This window comes from Hippocampus bargibanti, linkage group LG06, assembly GCF_051943395.1.
Source record: "Hippocampus bargibanti isolate YZ-2025 linkage group LG06, ASM5194339v1, whole genome shotgun sequence".
Classification (NCBI taxonomy): Eukaryota; Metazoa; Chordata; class Actinopteri; order Syngnathiformes; family Syngnathidae; genus Hippocampus; species Hippocampus bargibanti.
The window spans coordinates 966906-989281 of NC_142739.1; the positions used below are offsets into that span (position 1 = coordinate 966906).

At 41.7% G+C, this 22376-nt stretch overlaps 1 protein-coding gene and 1 long non-coding RNA gene across 2 annotated transcripts in view; one reads left to right on the forward strand and one right to left on the reverse strand.

The window, feature by feature from the left end:
- The window catches only part of vps13b (vacuolar protein sorting 13 homolog B), a 378602-nt gene that overhangs the window by 61257 nt on the left and 294969 nt on the right, over positions 1 to 22376 (reverse strand). Inside the window, 4 exon segments of the mRNA XM_088999785.1 lie at positions 3856 to 3987; positions 4218 to 4438; positions 4514 to 4695; positions 9094 to 9290. Of these exon segments, the coding sequence (XP_088855911.1) occupies positions 3856 to 3987; positions 4218 to 4438; positions 4514 to 4695; positions 9094 to 9290 (732 nt within the window).
- On the forward strand, positions 5924 to 9259 carry LOC148896144 (uncharacterized). The gene is made up of 3 exons (XR_016115446.1): positions 5924 to 6147; positions 6244 to 6353; positions 9129 to 9259. It is a non-coding gene; the product is annotated as an uncharacterized LOC148896144 (long non-coding RNA).

Genomic DNA, 22376 nt, shown 5'->3' on the forward strand with positions numbered 1-22376 from the left:
GAGTGATTGCCGATAGCCATGTCTCCGTGACGAGTATCAAGCTGGCTTCCCGGTACTCCCTCTGGTGCCGCGTTAGCGACGCCAGCTCGTCCATTTTATTCGGGAGCGATCTCACATTCCCCATGATGACGGACGGGAGAACGTGTCGATATTTCCTTGTTCTTTTGCGGCGATCTTTCCCGGCCTGACATCCTCGTTTCCTCCTCTTCAGTTCGTCGGGGATGTCCGGTGCGGCGGCCGCTAGTCCGCTTTTAGTCCGCCATGCTAGTAGCTGGTCTCGACTGTAAACAATGGGATTCCGAGTGCGAGTGGTTTCCCCGTTAACAGGAGTGGTGAAAAAGTAAAAAATAACGGTGATGAACAAAAGAGAAGATGCCCATCACCTCTCCGTGGGTTTAAGGAACAAAATTAGACAAAGTAAAAACAGAAAAGTAAATAAAAGTAGACAAGAAAGTAGACAAGAAAAGGAAAGAGCTGCTGTGGAGGCAGCCACACAGAGGGGCGCCAACTTAACCACTCAGTCCAGTCGCCTAAAGAGGTACACGAAAGAGAATGAGGCCAGAAGAATAAACAGGCTGTTCGCAACACAACCTGTACGCTCAGTGGCGGGGTTCTAACAGCAGAGCAGACCCTCCAAGGCTAGAAACTGAAAGATACTGGAAAGGCATATGGGAGAAGGAGGTCACACATAACAGCAGTGCACAATGCTTGGTGACTCTGAAAGAGGAGCACAGAAACCATCACAGCGGCAGACATACTGAAAGAGTCTCAGGTATGAAAAACTGGACGGCACCAGGCCCGGATATGGTCCACATGTACTGGCTAAAGAAACTCACTGCACTCCACGAGCGCCTAGCAGCACAAATGAACCAGTTGCTGATGGATGGGACTCACCCAGGATGGCTAACCGAAGGGCGAACAATCCTGATCATGAAGGATTCCTCAAAGGGTGCAGTTCCTTCCAACTATCGGCCAATAACCTGTCTCTCCACAACAGGGAAGCTCATGTCAGGCATCATTGCGGCTAAGTGGACACATGGATCCACCCCACTCTGAAGATAAGTTATATCAGATCAACAGGACCATGACAGCCTTCATTGAAAACTCAATGAGAATGTGGAAAACCACACTTGAAGCCAATGGCAAGCCACTAACGCAAGTGTCCATCAAATGTGGCATATACCAAGGTCATGCACTTTTCCCACTGCTGTTCTGCATAGGACTGCACCCCCTCAGCCAAATAATTGCCAAGGCAGGCTATGGATACCGCCTCAGAAATTGAGTTACAATCAGTCACCTCCTCTACATGGATGACATAAAGTTGTATGCTAAGAGCGAAAGGGGCATTGACTCCCTGATCCCCACAACCAAGATCTACAGCAGTGACATCGGGATGTCATTTGGGCTGGAGAAATATAGTCGGATGGTGACTAAGAGGGGCAAGGTAGTCTACACTGAAGGGGTCTCACTCCACGAAGGAACAATAGCAGACATTGAAAACAGCTACAAGTACCTCGGTATACCACAGGCCAATGGCAACCTCGAACTAGCAACAAGGAAAGCGGCTATGACCAAATACCTCCAGCGGGTGAGGCAAGTCCTCAGAAGCCAGCTCAATGGCAAGAACAAGACCCGGGCAATAAACAGCTATGCCCTGCCAGTGATCAGATACCCTGCAGGAATAATAAGGTGGCCAAAGGAAGAGATTCAGACCACGGACGTTAAGACCCGAAAACTCCTCACCATGCACGGAGGGTTCCATCCCAAGTCCAGCACCCTGAGACTGTACACAAGCCGTAAGGAAGGAGGCCGGGGACGAGTGAGTGTGAGAGCCACTGTCCAGGATGAAACATCCAAGGTCCATGAACACATCAAAGAGAAGGCTCCAACGGATGATGTTCAAAGAATGTCTCAGACAATGGGGAGCAGAGGATGAGGTGCTGGAAGAGGGACAATCATGGGAGGAAAAGACCCTACACGGGACACCGAACCATAACTGAAGTGGCTGATCTCAAGAAGTCCTATCAGTGGCTAGAGAGGGCTGGCCTAAAGGGCAGCACAAAGGCACTCATCCTGGCTGGTCAAGAGCAGGCCCTGAACACCAGAGCCATAGAGGCACGGATATACCACACCAGGCAAGACCCAAGGTGTAGGTTGTGCAAAGAGGGACCTGAGACAATCCAACACATAACTGAAGGGTGTAAGATGCTGACAGGGAAAGCCTACATGGGGCGCCATAACCTGGTGGCTGGCATAGTCTACCGAGTATGGACTGGAAAACCCAAAGTCAAAATGGCAAACACTTCCCAAGGTAGTAGAGAATGACCGAGCAAAGATCCTGTGGGACTTCCAGATACAGACTGACAAGATGCTAATGGTCAGATATCGTGGTCATAGATAAAGGGCAAAGGAAAGCTGTTGTCGTGGATGTAGCGGTCCCGAGTGATGGAAACATCAGAAAGCAGGAACATGAGAAAATCGAGAAATACCAGGTGCTCAGAGCCTGGAAGGTAAAGGTGACAGTCGTGCCTGTGGTGGTTGGAGCACTCGGGGCAGTGAGCCCCAAACTCGACGAGTGGTTGCAACAGATCCCGGGAACAACATCGGATATCTCAGTCCAGAAAAGCGTAGTGCTAGTAACAGCACGGGTACTGCGCAGAACCCTCAAGCTTCCTGGCCTCTGGTAGCTAAAAATGGGGGAGAGACTCCACCCATGGGGGGTGAGAAGAGGAATTTATATATATGTATTATTATTATTTTTAGCGAATCAGTGTCCTCCATCTTCAGAGGTTTGATTCGCATGTTTGTTTTGGCCAAGCTTTTACACTGGTATCTTACAGGACAACCGACGCCTCCGGACAAGTTGTGTCCATAATTTTTAAAATCACTTCAAATGACTTCTACTGAGCGTATTTTACAAAGATTCCACCGCATATAGCTATATTTTACGTTTTTAATTTGGTGACCATTCCTGACGTCACGTCACGGAGGTAACACCCCTGACCGAGAAAGTGACACACAATGCATTTTGTGGTACTTTGTTTGGTCTGAAAACTTTGTGTTGATACGTGTTGATGGCGCAATTCGAAGGAAAACAAAAATAATGTGATGGTGAATCATTGTGTGTTGCATCATACCAACTATTTGATATTCGCTGACACAAATTCCCAGCAGACAAATCAGCCCTTTTCCAACGGAGCTTGGGCGCCATCTTGTGCATTTTCTGAGGCGCTACACATCAGTCCTGATGCCTCAAAATCACCCAGAAGAACTTCTTTAATCGATTGCAAACATTGATGCTTTCCTCTTGAGAACTATTTGAATCATATTCATAACTGGATGAGTAACAAGAAAGCATCTTTTTCGAATGTGAAGCTGTTGTTTTGATTCTCGAGCAAGGCAAGACGTCTTGGCGTGACGTCACGAACTGGGGGCGGGACTTTCTGAAAATGTCCAATTCGCAGCTCAATTTTTTGCAGTTTTAGCACACTTTAAGTCATTTGTATTGGTGTTTTGCATTTGACTAAAAATATCAGCCTGCGTGTTTTGGGTATTTTAGATGCTATAAAACGTTTTGTTTTCTGATGTCAGTTAGGAAACAAAAAAATGGTGTCGGTTGTTCTTTAAATACAAATTCTTGCTAAAAACCAAACAAAAAAAAACATTTCAACTTGTAGCCGACATCACGCACACTGTTAGTGACTGAACATGGAAAATTAATGCCTGTTCAGGCCATTGGAGGTAATGTTTTCATCACACATTTGCAATGAAATTTGAGAAAGTTTAGAAGAACTTCTGGACAATTACATTTTTGGATGTGGTTTAATATACAGTACACAGTGTAGTTTGTATTACCTGTTGCCAGCTTTTCACGGCGGTGTCTAATGTGTGGATGGCATACTGACTGATCGTGGCAAACATAGGCTCCATAAAGATGTTTGCATCCCACTCACTGCTTTGAGGACAACATGTGGCTGTGGCATGGCCCTGAAACACAGCAAATGCATGTAAATCAGATGTCTTCAATGGATAGAACTTCATACTCTCATGAAACAGCTTTCTTCCCTTTTAGTCGTTATATATATCTTTTGGGAGGGAAATCAGGGTTGACATACAACCCACAGAATGCAGTTGTATATCACTGCTCCAACCAGAATGTATGTTAAAAGATGTTTGGACCGGTCCTCCTTCTATCCTGTAATTAAAGTGTGAACTACCTGTATGGCACAGGGCTGCAGAACCTGCAGGTGGGTTAGGTTTCGATACTCTAGCAGCTTGCAGTCTAGCTGGGTGGAAGAGTTGAATTCCCGACACCGCCTTGGGCCACTGGTCCACTGACGCAAGAAAATGCATGGCTCCCATGTACCAATAACCATGAACTCTTGTTTCTGAGGTAGCTTTCTGTCTGGCAGGAAGGGTCGAAGTTTCTGAGATGGAACTGCAAAGAGAGAAAATTTAGTTGATTCAAATTTGAATGCTGAGTTTAGTATTAGTCTGTTTTCTGCATCCAAACCTGTTCCCAGTGCTTCTAGATGGTGGCAGAGGTGAACTTGCATATGCGACAGCTGCAGGGATACACCCAAGGAGGGAACAAACCAAGGTGCAAAGCAGGAGTCCACACGGGTGCATGCTGCTAGGGCCATGGGAGATACCAACTGATCGCATGGTAGTTGGGATCCAGAATCGCTGTCTGAGCTGAAAACAATGAGGAGAAGCAGATTGGATACATGTTCAATTCAAGATTCATGCATTAACAGAAAGTGCAACTCAAGTCAAACTTTACTTGCATAGTACCTTTCATATGTAAATTGCATCCTCAAGTTCTTCCATGAATGCAAATCATACCCTCCACTGCTTGTCCAAAAGTCTTTACCATTCTCACTTGATGTACAGCTTCAGCGTGTCAACAGTCCTAGGTATCATTTGTTATATTTTACGTGTCATAATGCACTAGATATTTTTAATGGGAGACAGGTCAGGACAGCAGGAAGACCAGTGCAATACATGTACTCTTTTAGAATTAAGCCAAACTGTTGTAACAGATGTAGAATATGGTTTGGCAGTGATGACATAAGCATTGCCGTCCATGAAAAAGGTGTTGCTTGGATGGAGGCATATGTTTCTGGATGTAAGCCTCACAAGCAGTATTTTTTCCAGAGTCTCTAAACCTTTCGAGGCTAGTATCTACTGTAAATTGCTTACAATTGTACGTTGAGGAAGTTTCCTTAAACTGTTCCACTTTTTTCCAAACATAATTGTTCACGAACAGGTGAACCTCACTCAGTCTTTGCTTGTGATTGACTAAGCAATACGAGGAAACTCATTTTATAACCAACTATGACAACCACCTGCTCTCACTTAGCCTGTGAAATGTTACATGCAGGTGTGTGATGACCATTTTTCAATTTTCTATGTCACCTGTCCCAGTTTTTTTGTAATACGTTCCGGCCATCAAAGTCAATCTTTCAAATATTCGAGGGTTTATCGATGTGAACATGAAACATGTTATCCGTGTCGTGTATTCAGTTAAGAATAGGTGTAACAGGATTGTCATTTGATTGTATTGTTTTTATTTATATATAATACAATGTCTAAATGTCATTGGAATTGGTTTGTAATTTATATGAACAGTTGAAATGAGTGATTTAGCGTTGTGGAGTAATTCGTGATCAAAAAAGACAAATACTTTAAAAAAGGGACACAGAGTTTGGAGTATGATTATAATGAAAGTCAGATGTATATTTGGTTTTACACTGACATTTTTTTTCATTTTCTACTCTTACATGTTTAGTTGGGCCCTCCCTTCCTCCTCACCGAGCTCTCTAAGCCACACAGAATGTGGGCTTGCCAAATTCTATTCCACTTAAAGTTTCCTAAATCTCAGGAGGAAACAGGGGAGAAAGTAAATAAGTGAATTAAGATGGGAAGAAAATGAAGAGAAAATGCATGAAGCCTATCAGAAGTCAGAAGGTGTTTGCTGACATACCAGAGAGGAGAAGCAGCGGTAGTAAGACTGGAAGACCAAACACATTCTTTTTGAGGTGTTACAAGTTGACCCAACCCTTCGAGCAACTTACGAGCCAAACCAAAGGGAGCTTTTCCTCTTCATGCTTCCCGTGAGCTTTCCTTCGATTAGATACACTCAAGGTAAGCAGGAAGGAATCCGGATGGGGCCTGACAGGCACTTGGTGTGCTGGGAAATCTCATTAGGCCGATCTGAACGCCTTCCAAACCTACTCCCAGCTCCTGCTCGCCATATGTGGTACAAGGGAACCATTGCTGAGTCTTTGCGCTGAGTTGCCTGGATATGTTGGTTCTACTTTGACTCACACTCGTTATGGATGTAAATGCAGGTACAGTACACACTGCTCAAACATCAACGCATGAAAACATACAGTAAGCTTGAGTAAGTGTACAGGCAAGCCAGAACACTATTAACTCATTCACCGCCATTCATGAATTTATTCGGGAATTGAAAATATGACGTAGATGATGCTCGGGTGCCGATAAAGCGCTGGCCATGGCCTCTGGCAAAGATGTTTCTTTTCCACAATGGGATGGCATTTCCTTTTTCCATGTTAGCACTTTGTTCCAGCTTCAGCTGTTATTAAAACGCTACATAACAAAATATGTATTGTACGTATTGCATTGTATTTTGGACAGCTACCCTCACTTTAAGATCATATAACTCCAGACCCATATAATTTAGGAATTAATTTGAGTCCTGGAATTCAAGTGACAATGACAAAACCCTGGCACTGGAGTGGAGACATTTTTGCACGTCTGGCAGTGAATCAGTTAATAGACAATGACATGCCATTATACCAGGGGTCGGGATTTTTTTTTGACGAAGAGAGCCATAAAAGTAAAATATTTAAAAACGTTTTTCAGTGAGAGCCACAACACGCGAACACGCGGCCACTTTTCAACAAAATGTCAGAATTTAACATTTAAAATAACTTTGCGATTGTACTCACCGTTAACATGAATGGTTTTCCGTTCCTCATGATTGGTAAAAATCCAGCGGAACAATCGGAATGAAAGTCAACTTGCCGGCTCCATACGCGAAGTTACTGCTAGCCAGCCTGCACACGGCTCATTAGCTTCCACACTTGCTATGCAACATACTTCTCGCAGAAGTATATTGATGCTAACGTTAACATGGGGCTTGTTAAAATGTCACTGACATTCGACTGTTTCATCGATGGTATTGTTTCTTTGCAAATTAGAATCAGAATCTTTTCTCTCCACAAAGGCGAATCCTCGGTGTATTCAAGCTGAAGTGTACTTTGTTTTTACTTCTTGGGCTCATTTAAAGGACAACCGACGTCTCCGGACAAGTTGTGTCCATAATTTGTAAAATGGCTTCAAATGACTTCTACTGAGCGTATTTTACAAAGATTCCACCGCATATAGCTATATTTTACATCTTAAGACTTGCGCTAAATATTCAGGAAGTCTTGTTTTTGAGTTGGTGACGAGTCCATACGTGACGTCACGAAAGGACCACCCCCCCTGACCGACAAAAAGACACATTGTAGCAGTCCTTCATCACGCCAATGTATTTTGCTGTACTGTTTGTCTGAAAACCTTGATGTTGCACCCAAAAGCCGCCAGAAGAGGGCGTCCAAGCTCCATGGAATAAATTTATCAGCCTGTGGAAACGGGCTGATTCATTCTTCACGGGAGCTGGTCGCCATTTTTGGGTGCAACATTCCCCCCTGCCTGTTTGACACGGAATGACACGGAAAAAAATTCTTTAAGCGATTGCAAACTTGTATGCTTTCCTCTTCAGAACTATTTGAATCATATTCATAACTGGATGTGTAACAAGAAAGCATATTCTCCGACTCTGAAGCCATTGTTTTGATTCTCCAGCAAGGCAAGACGTCTTGGGGTGACGTCACGAACTGGGGGCGGGACTTTCTGAAAATGCCCAATTCGGAGGTCAATTTTTTTGCAGATTTTGGACACTTTAAGTCATTTTTATTGGTGTTTTGCATTTGACTAAAAATATCATAGTCAGTGTTTTGGCTATTTTAGATGCTATAAAATGTTTTTATGATGTCAGTTAAGAAACAAAAAAGTGACGTCGGTTGTCTTTTAAAGGGGCGTATACCTGATTCAACATGGCGGCCAGTATCATCCAATCAAAATGGCGTTTTCCGCCAACAGCAGCCCCAAGAGAAAATGAACAGAAAAAAGCGAGAATATGTATTTAGATTTATCGGCGAGCCATATGAATCATCAAAAGAGCCATATATGGCTCACGAGCCACAGGTTCCCGACCCCTGCATTATACCAACAGATACAATTCGACGACAACAACATCTTGCGCTCTTCTAGGAAGAATGTATACAATTGGAACGTATTTGTGAGAATTTCTATGCATTCATCCAAATGGGCATTTCTGAGGCCAGATAACATTGATGTTGGATGAGAGGGTCTGGCTGTGTGTCAGAACCCCCCTTTCTATTGTAATTCATCACAAATGTGTTTGGGAGGAAACCCAAGGTTTCATGAGGTTGACGGTGGGTCTGTCAGGTACTTCCATATCACACTTGTGTGTTTGTGTGTGTGTGTGTGTGTGTGTGTGACGCCGCGTGCCGTAGCACATTCATGTTGAAACAATGGACTTTTTCAAGCTTACACAAAACGGGAGGCAGAATTCAGAAAATGCCAAGGGATTCTGCAGCTCAATTTTGCAGCTCAATTTTGCAGCTCAGAATTTTAGAAATTTGCACATAACTGTACGGTTTAGTTTAGGTTACATGCATACAGCTGGCACTGGCAAAAAAACTATGATGCTTGAGGAATAGATTTTTCTACAGTATCCCATTAACATGTTTTTGAATGGCTCGTTTTGTTATCTTTCCGTCCTAACGCCCAACTGTAAGGCAGACTGGACAATTGTTGATTAATCGCTGGGAAACAATGCATGTTAGATATTTTGCCTCCTGTTTACAACGGAAACAGAAAACGTTTACTGAAGCAGATAATTGTGCTGGGTGTTCGGTGGCCTCGAGGTGGTTTGTGCACATGGAAATAAGTACAACAACATTAATTAATTAATGAAGATGAACAATATTTTACCTGTGTTCATCTCCTCCCTCGATGCTATTGTTCAGGACAATCCTCCAGACGTCTGATGCCACCAGATCCTTCTGCTGATCAGTGAAACTGAGACTTGGAAGTTGCAGTTGGCAGGCACGGCTCTCTGACAGACTAAAGTCTCGATATGGAACAAAAGCATCCTGGAGCTCATCCCAGTACTCAAGGCTACATGGTACCTGGAAAAAAAAAAATCACAAAATGAAATGGTATTTATTCCCTAGTTTTATTTCATCCCTAACCATGGTCGTAACAAGTACTTGTTTTTCCCTATTAAAATGAATGTAATCCTTTGCACTCTCCTCACAAAACAACACAAAAGAATGTGTCTCAATAAAGACCTCGTAATATGAAGTAGTTTTTCTGAGTTGTGTCTAAAATATTAAAAAAAAAGCTTTGATGTCAGTGGTAATACACATGCAAAGACTGAGAATAATTTAGTACAGGGTTGTTGAGACATTGCGGTACATTTTTGGGGCGTGGCAAAGACAAGGCCCAGCAGACCCTCACCTACTTAATGACAGCCCTTAATTCCTTATATGTAATAGCAAAAATAATAAACAACATGCAGGTTGCTCGGAAGTTATGCTACAAAAATCCCCTGAAGTCTTTGTCACGTGCGAGTCAGCTGCCACTGTCGTGTTCGGAACATGACACTTATATGTTTTGTGTTTTTCTTGATACAGTGTCGTCGTCGTGTTGACTTGTGCAGCATGCAGAGCGAGGTGGTGCATTAGATAGCCAGCCAGCGAGTGGGAACTATCAGATCCCTAGCGGGCTAGCTGTTTTACAGACCAATGGCGGGGTGTGCTAATTCGCCACCACCCCACTCTGAAGATAATCTTCAGAGAAAACGGATTATTTGTTAGCTGAGAAGGATGCTGGATTATGAGTTTAGAAGCTTTTGGATGTCGTGGATTGGCACCAGCGTCATCTAATACATATCTGCCTCGCTTGGTGTTGTGTCGGGGTGTGGATTTATTAAACACGGGAACACGGTATTCAAATTGTGGATCATACTACAAGTGTCATGTGTGCAATGAGAAGTATTGGATCATATTACTGTAAGAATATACTGTTTGAGAGACAAAAATCGAGAAGAGCTCATTTCCAGCCAATTGAGCAGACACCCCCACAGCATCTGAGAGTTGAGGAAATTGAACATTTTCACCATTTTCAAACTTGATTACATATAAATGGCATTTCAAAAAAAATCTAATTTGGCATGCTTTTTAACACACTTTCAGGTGTGTCAACATTAAAATACACAGTCACACTTTCTCATTTAATTCAATGCACATTATTGCCCACCTTGGGCATATGAGGGGAGTATAAGACACATAGATGGACAAGACAAGACAAGACAAGATAAATAACCTTTACTAGTCTCACAATGAAGACATTCCCAATATACTGTATACTATTTTACAAGTACATCTGTGGAATAAATAGACAATCTGAGCTCCTCACAAAGAATACATTTATGACTGTGAGCAATGCAATAGTGATGGTCTAAATGTGTTGCTGCACCATCTGTGTTCAAATATTAATTATTTACAGGATTGTACAGTACATATTTTCCACTTTGTGTTAGAAATAGCATTGTGGCAGAAGAGTAAAGGCTAAGCCTTGTGTTTCTTTGAAATGAATAGTACAATGAGTAGTTCTCAAACGCGTATTTAGTTTGACAGCAAACTTTAACCGGAAGTGTCATTACACAGCTTAAATATTTTAAAACCATGATCACTATTCGCCAAAGTATCACTTATTATGAAGTGAGTTACTGTAACTGCCACTGTGTGTGATTGCAACTCAAAGCAAAATAAATAACATACAAACATAATAAACAAACCAACAAATAAATAAATAAATAATTCTCAGCCCACCGATACAATCATGACAAAAAAAGACAACAAAAAAAGCATCATTGCAATGCTTTGCTATTGGACAAATGATATATAACAGTCTATCCCGGCACCGATTCAGCTACTTTTGCTGGGGACTAAACACAAAACATTTGGTATGTATTAACATCCTATCATGTATGGTAATTGGCGCTGTACTGTTCAGTGACCTGAAAAAATAAGTTCACTTCTTACCAAGTTAAAAAACCAACAAAAACCAACATATTTTTTCTTTTTTTTTCACAACAGAACACCAATAAATAAAGAATGAGATGACAAGTCACATCCATAACAACTATGCATGACTGCAACACAAACTAAACTAACTGTAGGATACAACGCATCCATTTTCTTTTAGGTCCTTGTGCAGTGTTTGACACGGAAGGACAATCAGGTTATGTGAGCATGTTGACAGTTCGATGGCTGCAGGACCTTATTCATTTCTGCTACAGTGAGCCAACATTAGCATGCATGTGATGGGTGGGGTGCTCCTGTGTGAATGAAGCTGTGTTCTCAGGTTTCACTGACCACCTGCAGAACCCCGCTACTGATGGATCAGTAGTGGCAGGGAGCTCTCAGCAGCCCACCTGATAAATGCCAGACACCAAAGCATGAAGGTGTATGTGGAGTGCATTGGTCTGTGTAAATCAAACTGTTTACTAAAACTATGGTGCTCCCAGGATAATTTGGAACTGTCAAGAGGGCCAGTGTGCACATGTGTGGTGTGAACCCCCGAAAATTAGTATGCGGGGGTCTCAACCTTGATCCGATGAGGTAACCGTGGTTTACATTGTGTTAGAAATGCCACATGGGGCTTCCTGGAACCAACTTTTCATAATTGCAGCCGACAGAGTTGTGCACCCGCAACCTTAGCACTTGCCACTGGAGCAGAAACGTACCCAGTCCCCAAAGAGAATTGCCAGAAGTGACAAGGGGATACTGCGGTCTACACATTTTTAGCTTTGTGCAGAATATATACATGACGCAAATTGTACAAATGCTTTAAATCTATAAATACGGAAAGAAAGACGTTTCACTCTTCCCGGGCACCAAGCAGATTTTGAGAGCCATGACCAAGGATAATGAAAATAAATAAAGCCTTGTCATGGTTATTGATTTTGTGTTATCCAATAGCCTTTATCCAAAAGGTTTCGTTTTGTCTAGCTAGGATGCATAATTTGAAGGGAAGACATTGATCTACAAAATTGAAGTAGGTATGTGCCTAGAATATTAGAAGCACCATATTTTTTTTTGCGTTGCAACATAATATATTGGAATGAATTAGCTTGGCTCTTTTACTGTTATGTGTTGGCTTGTGGCAAATATGTGGTGTTCTGTTACTTGAGTGTTCTTATTCTTAAAAACAACACCAATAGAGTTCACAACTGTGGGAACAGAGATAGACTGTCTTTAGGAGCATGTGTTGTGTTGATGTCAACGACAAACACACATTAGCTGTGTTCTGTTTGTCCCTAAACAAGAGTTCACAGATTAATAGCCACGAAATCCATAGCAGACACTCTTAGTCAGTATGTTAACGGAGCAAAGACGATATCATGTTACAACTCTACATCAAACACAGACAGTTGGTTTTTGTACTAATGCGTATTTTTGCCTAGGGTTGAAATGGAATCAGGTACAACGAGGTTCCATTTTCGATGATCGAGAATCCTCATCTTGCTGTTCCCCATCTTGCGGGTTGCATCATATTAGGTGTTGGGGTAATTCACTATACGAACATCTTTAAACATCGCTTTCTAATCTTTGTTTACGTTTTGGACTTTTCAAGATTAAACGTATTTTCTGGCCAACACCTGGCTTCCTCTGCCATTAACGCCCGTAGAAGCAATGAACCAGGGACGAACGATCAAGATAAACCCATTATTAGGTATTCTTGCTTAACTAGAGTCTAGTTAAACAGGTGTAGTTACTATACCAAACCTTCGGTTAATGATGTGGGTTACTCATGTCACAGCTTTAGCCATAGTGCTTTCTGCTTTCATACATTTCCCCAAAGTAACTCAATTTCCAAGGGATATTGTTCAAAAGACAAAAACTCTGCCATTGTGCAAAGGCGTCTTGATACACTCTGGTGGAAAATGTGGCTTTGTATGAATCACCTGGGTATATTCAAAAAAAGACAATAAATAATTCTGTCTATGAAAGGCAATATGGCTGTATACAGTATTGCATATGTATATACAGGTGTTTTTATGAAGTGCAAGTAAATACAGTCAGCAGTGTTAGTTTCACTGTGATTGTGTGTATATATCTTATCTGATGAACAAGATGTTACAATAAATACGTCACACACACACACACACACACACACACACACACACACACACACACACACACACACACACACACACACACACACACACACACACACACACACACACAAGGACTCTGCTGGAAGTCTTTAAGGGCTCGATGATCTAAGACTGCCAGGTTATCCCCGTGTCTTTAGTGAAAGTTCCCTTTTGGGTGCTGTTCAAATACCAACAAAGTGTACATATGTTGAGGGCAAGTACAGTATATATTCCAAACTCTATCTTTACATCTAGGGCGGCTGGCTGATCTGACTTCCATCAATGTCAAGGACTTCAGTTTCTGCCAAACCTCAAACTATTATTTTGCATGGAGTTACTTGTCTCGGACTGATTGACACATTACAGTCCCTCTGAAGGATAATTAAAGACAGGCGACCTAAAGCAAACACACAGCATGAAGAAATGATTTCAATTTCCACAATGAACCCAGGTGTGATCTCTGAATCGAAGTTCAAGTATGCCTGTGCAACTGAAGACTCCCCAAGCTTGCTCTCAGGCTCTGACTGCAAATTTACCATGCCCGTTTTCCATATTTTTTATTTAAAAGATCAACACTGATTAGGCAGTTCTGTGAATTTTGTCTATACATGTTAAAAAAGTACAAACAAATAATCCATGGTTTGCTCTGTATAAATAAATAAATAAATACATAAATAAATAAAAATGAATTGACATCAGCTCGAGCAGCTAAGTAAGGAAATGCAATGCATTTTTGCGGGAAAACGATTCCCGCTCTACTGCTTCGTGTGGGCGCATATATGTTAATGTTAACCGCTGTGGAAAATCAGGGATGAGATGTTATGCCAAAGTTGTGAAGTGGGACGAGGTGTAAAAACTCACCACGTGAAGAGTATTTTCTTTTTGTCGTGCACAAGCTGTGACTAATATAAGTCTACTTGAGTGCTGTCCTGTTCAAAAAATACTTGTCTTGGCTGAAACCCATTGGTGCGCTTATTGGTTTGTCACGCAAAACAGCTCAGAAATGTCCCTCAGGCTTTTATTAATTCAATTCTGAGGGCTCCATCTAATTCATAGTGTTAACCGCCCCACAACAAAGCACGATTTTCCTTTACTGAGGGCAAATGAGCTATAGTAGTTGTGTGCAGGACTTTTCTTGGAGCATTCCCCTACCCGTCACCTTTGCGGGTCGTCGGCACAGACGACTGGCATTAGCTAAGAACGGAGCCCGTGACCAACAGGTGGAGTTATTCATGCTGTGATCATAAAATTACAATTCCAACACTTCCCCCTTACAGTTCCCCTTCTCTCATCTACAAGCAACTTCATACACTGTTAGATTGAACAAGTAGAGGGAATAAACTCAGAACTGTCTGCATGCCAAATGCCAATGGAAATGCGCTCTCTCTCCCCCTCTCTCTTTCTCTCTCCCTCCCAACATATCTGTCAATATGTCCATCCATCCAACCATCAGTACAATAATCCCACCCGTCCATCTTGCTTCATGCTAATTAATGTTACAATGTATTTCACTTATTGATTTGGGTTTATGTTTGATATTTCAATTGCTTTTGAGCAACATTTCCAGCTGAGGTTGCTTGTCCAGCGCTGAGTTGAGAATAATGTTATCATATTGTACTGGATGAAGTTGAGGTATGACACAATCCTTGCTCCTGTATTCATTTTATTCCTTCGGTTTAAGAACAAAACTGATACCAATGAAAATGTGTCAGAGTCCCCCTTCCTTCTTTTATTCTGTCCCATCATCACCTCGACCTTCTGCAGGTGCAATTATGCAGAGTTGCCATCGCAGATTAGTCAATTTCCAGATCCAACGCCCTTCAGTCTGCCTACCTTCATCCATGCGTGAATTTTTTTCGGCAGTATTATGACCGTGGAAAAGTAGTATTTTGGAATGCCCATTGGATGCCATCGGGAGTAGTTGGAAAAGCACAACTTTTTCTATACAGGGGAACTTGATTTTCTTAATCCGATCTGCTCAGGGGAAAATGAAAAGGGATGGCTCAGAACTTCAGCTGTTCAACCCCTACCTTTATCCGTTCAGCAAAGTAGAGGCGGGGAGCAGCAGCAGAGATGATTTGTGGCGGTTACAAGAAGAGGATGAGGGAAGAGTGAAAATATGGATCGCATTTTGTCCACTTGCAATCACTCTTAAAGGGCTATTTTCACAAAACTTTACATGACAGGTAGGAGAATGATGGGAATTACAAGACAGCTTTCTCCGCTCCCTATTTCTTTTTCTTTTCCTACGCCTCTCACTTTACATTTCTCAAAATCTATCACCCTCCATCTCTGTGTGGCTCCGGGGTAATTCTAGAGGCCTGAGAAATAATGACTGCCTCGGTTTCTCCCTCACTCTGTAGTGTCTAGATGCAAAGTGAGTCAAATTCTTTTTGGAAAAGAACCCGAATCGTTTGTGTTTTTAATGGCTGCATTTCTGTCCTTAAACTGATCATTTTTTTTTCCTTCTGGTCTTGGGAGGAAGTGAAATAATTAAAACATCTGCACTTCTGCATCAAGAGGCCGGAGGCTTGAATCTATTACATCTGGGATCACAATGACTTTTGGCTGATGACTGAGGGGTCCAGTTCAAATAACCCCCTTGAACCTCAGCTTTCCGCTCTCACACAACTGAAAGACTGATGTGAGTATTTGGACACGAGTCTGAGGCTAGTTTGGCCGTGCAGCACCATAACCAACGGAGATGATCACTTCACAATGATATTTCTCAAAAGGTCAGGCGTTTTTCAAACAGAGTAACATGCAGCGATGCCTTTCTATCCACGGCCCGCTAAACAATGCTGGTTTCCTACTACACCTATAGCATGCGTAGCTATCTTCCAGCTAAAGCCCTTCTCGACTGGCTGTGACTTTCTCACAGCTTATTACACGGTGGGGTCCATCATATCCAGCGTGAATTCTGGAGAGATAAATTATCTCACCATTTCACATTACCCAAAGGTGGTTTCAGTAATAGCTGGGCGCTCAGAACCTGCTCATGTCAATACATGAATGAAAGACTCATCATTTGTTTAACAGACTTATTTTGGGCCAGGAACATGCCAGATGACAGGGGGGATTTGAAGATGTGGAAAACACATGTTCATCAACCACAGGTTGTGTTTGGCATTTCTTGCCATGTACCTCATTTTCACACATAACCTCAAAATAATCTGCTGCGTGTTCATGATTTCATCAACGTGGTATGTATTTGAAATATTGGCAGTTGAGGTACTAATCACTTTCATTCAGGGTTGGAGGTGTATTTTTCTGAAATAGTTGATATATGTTGATGCAACAAAATCAGTGATAGGCAGTAACACATTCGCTACTCGCTTGAAAAGATCTTGTCAAAAGTTGGCTTCCATCAGGCACCATTACTTAAAAACAGATTACATGCCAAAATGGACATTTTCCCAAATTAAAAGTGCACCTACTCAAGATTATGCGGGACATTCAAATAGAGTAACATGCAGCGATGCCTTTCTATCCATGGCCTGCCAGCATGAGTATACCAGTACCGTTTTAATGGGAGGAATGTCGGTGCCATTCGACTGCCATCGCAGGACACCTCTCGGGCGATTGTGCTTTTCTGCGCCTGTAATGGACAGCACCTTCACAGCCCCACTTTGTTCAGCATTGTGGAAGTCTGCGGCTGGATGGATGCATGGCTTGAGAAGCCTGTGATAAGAAGAAAGGAGCGTCTGCGCAGAGCGCGGATGCGTATGTGGAACTGTCACGGCTTGGAATTGAAGCGGATTTATGCAGGACAGGAGATGTGAGACAATCTATTTTCATCGATGGATGCTAGATCTGCATGTTTGCTTTCAACATTTAGCTTGTAGTCGACATGCACATTCCACCATGATGTCCCTGAGCCACTGCTGAAAAGTACGCTTTGATCCTCTCCTCTTTCATTTAGAACTGCTTCATGTCACAAAGAGGGTACAGCAAGTGCTGAAGAATGAATGATTCTGTCTTTTGTCATATAGTTATTTATTTTTTCGACTTCACGATGGCGCCGCTTTGCTACTTCTTTCTTTTCATTCCTCTTCCTTTCATAACTTTGCTGCTGTGAAATGTAAATTTCTCCACTGCGAGAGAATAAAGGTACATCCAATCCATTCCAATCCAATCTGACATCCCAAGATGTTTTCACTAAACATGGCCAAGGTCTCTGATGATCACACTGAGGACCATGAGGTCAGAACAGGTCTTTGAAAGAAAACCTTTGATTTCCATCAATCAGGAATATTTTACGCATGCCAGTATCATCAGCCAAAACATTGTGTGTATCAGTAACAGACTAGGAATATATAAAATCTGCCATCAACTGAACACTAATGAAACAAGTGTTAGGTTCGGGATGTACTTCATTTCAGCCAAAGAACCAAAACATTTTTGGGGTTGTTGTCTGGGAAAGACAGAAAGGTGCTGGCCCAACCTCGTCAATCATTTTTGGAGCACACTGTATGGATAAAGGCCACGTCTTCCGGAGTAAACGGAATGTTGAATGAACTGTGTAATCAGCAGAGATAGTTTTGGTTCAAGATCCCATACATGGCGTAAAATCAAGACATATCAAGAAAAAGAGTAGAGAGAGAGCAGTGCACTGGACAACGACACGCAGCGCGACAAATTGCACTGCAGTAAGCTCTCCCAAAACATTGCTAAGACCAGCTATAGTGGATGCGTTTAATGATTGTGCACATTGTCCACAAACGTAAAAAAAAATATATATATATATAACCGTCATATCTACAATATATATATCATATATTTTATATTGTATTTATGATATCTGAAATATGATTGTCTCACAACTCTAACAATAGTCCCTGCACTGCATTATAACCTGACCCCCCAAAAAATATGTTACCATATTTCAAGCAGATGAAAAATTCACCAATTATGAATGTAACGCAATATAATAATAATCATAATGCTAATGATAATTTTTGAGAGACGCACAGGACATACTGAAAAAAATATGTCCCATTATTCTCCGCAGAGGAGAATAATGGGATATAAAAAGACTATTATTGAAGATGTTAAATAAGCAAGCAAACATACAACAACTTGATCACGACAAGCATCCCGTCCTGCATTCACAACACATATGAGTATAGTACTTACAATACAGTCTTATAGCTCAACTCAACTTTATTAACAGTGAATTGGACTCATTCACATCATCATCATTCACGGGCAAAAGGAAGGCCTTGCCAAAGTGGACACACTCTCAGCCATCATGTGCAGGTCATTCATGGAAGATCTGGAACTTAAGTGCCATAAAAAAAACAGCATCCGCACTTTGGAACATCAGACTTTGGAGGAGTTGAGTGGACAACATGTGGGGAATAATTACAAAAGGAGCAACCCAAAGACTCACAAAACAAGTCATCAGGGTGGACTAAGATGGCAACATAAAAGCCAAGGACGAAGAAGTAACAGATAATTCCAAGGCATTATCCGGCAGGGGAAGGGTTCAACAAAAGGGTACAATTGGCCATGAGAAAATATGATGCGAATACTCACATAGTAAAGCCAAACAAAAGACTCAGACACATACTGGTAAACCCAAGGACTAAATTGAGAAAAAGAATGAAGTCATACACAAAATACCCTGCAAGACATGCAATTTGACATACAATGGGGACACAGGCAGGGCATTCAACATATGGAAAAATAACAACACTGCAATGTGGAAATGGAATGTGGAAAGGAAACAACAGAGAGGCACACATGTGAAAGGACAGAAAAAGCAGAGCAGACAAACATGAATTTGGCTTTTCCCGACTACTGCAGGGGGGGAAACACACACATTATGTACCTTGACAATGCCAAAGTCATCCGTGCTGAAACTAACAAAATCGCACAGCTGCATTTAAAAAAAGCCAAAGCTCAGAAACTGGGCTCCAAGGACAACCTACAGAGGTGACTGATCCTAAACATGATCTCACGTGTGGGAAGCGGTCCTCAAAAAGGTGGACGAATGCACAGAGCACCAAACTAACTTAACATAAAAAAACACATTGTACAACACATCATAGTAATACCATGTGAACGATGATTGAAGGCAAAAGAAGTGAAAGAAGCATGCATGTTAGGTCAATCATAGGTTGATCAATGGGTGATAATTATCGGTTTATGCTCATGAAAAAGTACCTGATCACTGAATGTGATCAAATGGTTGATCAAACACCCTATGTATGTTATTATTCTGGTGTGGCCGTGACAACCTCGACCAATGTATTTATTTTTCATTTCTTATTCATGGAAGAAGAAAAACAACATAAGTACACGAATTATGGCTGCCTTTTTATTCCATTACTTTAAATCAGTAATACGCCATGACTTGCGAATGAAAACAAGTAATTGACCCCCGGTTGTGACTATTTCACACCCAACTTAAAAGTCACTGTGAAGGAAACAGTGACAAATAGTGTTTGAATATGACGCACATTCAACGACTGCTAACATAAACACGTGTATAAGAAGGATTAACATCACATTGCTGTTCTGTACTTTGGTGTCACAAAAGAGAACAAAACAAAACGACAATAAAAATAAAAATAACCAAGAATGTGTAGTCTGCATTGATAAGTGTTGAACACAAAAGTTTACCTCATTGAGCTTATTTTATATTCACATGAATTGGCTTTGCCTTTTATGGAAACAACTGTCAGTGTTGGCTTTGCGCTATACACTCTGCAGTTAGAAACTTTTGATGAGGGCAGAGTTTGAGAATGGGCAGCAGTTGCTGTTTGGCCATTTTGACATTCAATTTTGATTGCTGCAATTTGGATTTATTCACAAATTTAGAGTATAGCAGAATGGCCTGGTATAACATCACATCAAATCTCTTCCAAGGTTAGGTGGGAGCCACCAGTGTTCAGATTAAAACTAAATAAATAAAAAACTATAGCTAAATGTTGCCAAAAGCTCTCTTCTTTTGATTTTTTTTCTTGCTACAATTGTTAATTTCATGGACACACTCCAGCAAGATTGCCGATTTAGCATATGGACTCATTGAAATCTGAACTGCACTGTATGGTGTTCTGAGAATCCTCATACAGTATAATATGTTGCACATATCTTTATGAAATTCATTAAAAGATGGAGTTACGGTCAAAGACAATGCAGATTGTTACAGAAAGAGGACATAGGTCAGAACAAATACATCAAAATGGGAATATCGGAGGGCTAGCTTGCCTTCATTTGAATGTAATTGCCGTTATACAATCTTTTCATCTATCCTTTATCTGATCCTTTTATTCTCACAATGGTGTCCTCAACTGTCTTTGGGCAGTAGTTGGGGTACACCGTTGGCTTGTCGCCAGCCAACTGCACAGTACAGCACACACAGACCCACAACCATTCACACTCACAACTATGAACAATTTGGAGTGTTCTGTTAACCCACCATTAGGCCAATATGTATTGCCATAGACACATGATCAATATCAATAGAAATGCCTGGGATAAAATGTTGGGTAGCAAAAAAATCAGCGGCAAACCCTGACCCCAACATTGTTGTGTCGTAGCCAGCGCCAAATAAAATCTTAGTTGGGGTGGAATGTCGTCAAAAGTAGCATATATTCTCCATTAGATACAAGTAGAGCATAAGGAGACACTTCAAAAATATAGGGCATGCCATTCAATTACTGGTGGCAAGGGAGGGGGTGCAATGAAATGCATAAAAACTCAAGCGAGAGGAGGAAAAGATGTCTCATCCCTCAGAGAACCTCAGGTGACTCAGTAGCTGCAACAGCCTGCCAAAAACATAACCGCATCAGGGCTTGAAGACACCTGGCTTTTCACACCAGGACATGTCAAATGACTTTTACAGATGCCTCACCGTCCATTACATGTTTGGAGGGACAGCAGGGCTGGCTCCATGTCATTCAATAACATGTAAGATGTGGGTCTCTCCAGACACAAATTGTGAGAATCCTTTTGGAACACAGCCTAGTTTGGAGAAGTTATCTGGAGTGTAATTCACTGTGAATGATGTTGAGCAAGGAGAAGTGAATTTGCGGATTATATCTGCTCTGTGAGCCCTTCCCGTTTTTAGGCCAGCGTAACACAGAGACTTATAAAAATACTCTGTAGGATTGCATATCACATCGTCACTCTTGGTATTCTCTCGATGTGTCATCGTAGAAACTGTGACATACAGGATGTCTGTGCTTGGGCAGGATGTGATAAAACGGAGGTGTGCGTCCGAAATATTATAAACCACCTTGACATATACAACTACAGATGCTCTGATGAGGCCAGTTTTGTTAGGAGCAGACAAACTAATCTGTCGGGGCAGCACACTCACGTTAAGGTAGTCAACTGGCCTTTTCCAAACACTCAACCAAAGCTCTGCAGCTCTCAAACCCAGAGAGAGTGAAAAAGCCAGAAAACACAAAGTGTAAAAGTATGCCGTTATGAATCACGACGGGTTTGGTCGAGTGCAGTGGAACTTAAAACTCTACACAAGAGAGCAGTCAGATGAGATGATGTACATCTGACCGATATCTTCTGTTGAAGTGAAACACCTACATGGGTGATTATCAATAAACTCAAGCACACTGTACGAACAAACTTTTGGGTGTACCAAATTACATCTACTAAATATTAATAAGATCTACATATCAGTTTTGGGTTCGGGTTGATACCTCAAAATAATGGTGCAAATCCTGCACAATCTATTCACACACTGAACACATTCTAATACAAGGGAAACATTCATTCAAAGTCGCTCAGAACATTTACACAATTAAAAGATGTGGCTCATAAAACATAGAAACCCATGTATATTTTTGTGAAATTGAATTACATGTGAATGTGCAAGCTCACTGAGAGCAGCACGTGAGTCACACATGCATGCCCACAGTTGGAAGACGTCACTTTATTAAGGTGGGTTTCCTCATTGAACTATTTGGCGATAAAACATTGCATTTATCAAGCTTGCCAAAATTACACTTGCCACAAGCCTGTGCAAAGGACTTTCATTCCTTTTCTATACTATTCTGACACCAATGACGTGTTTGGAGTG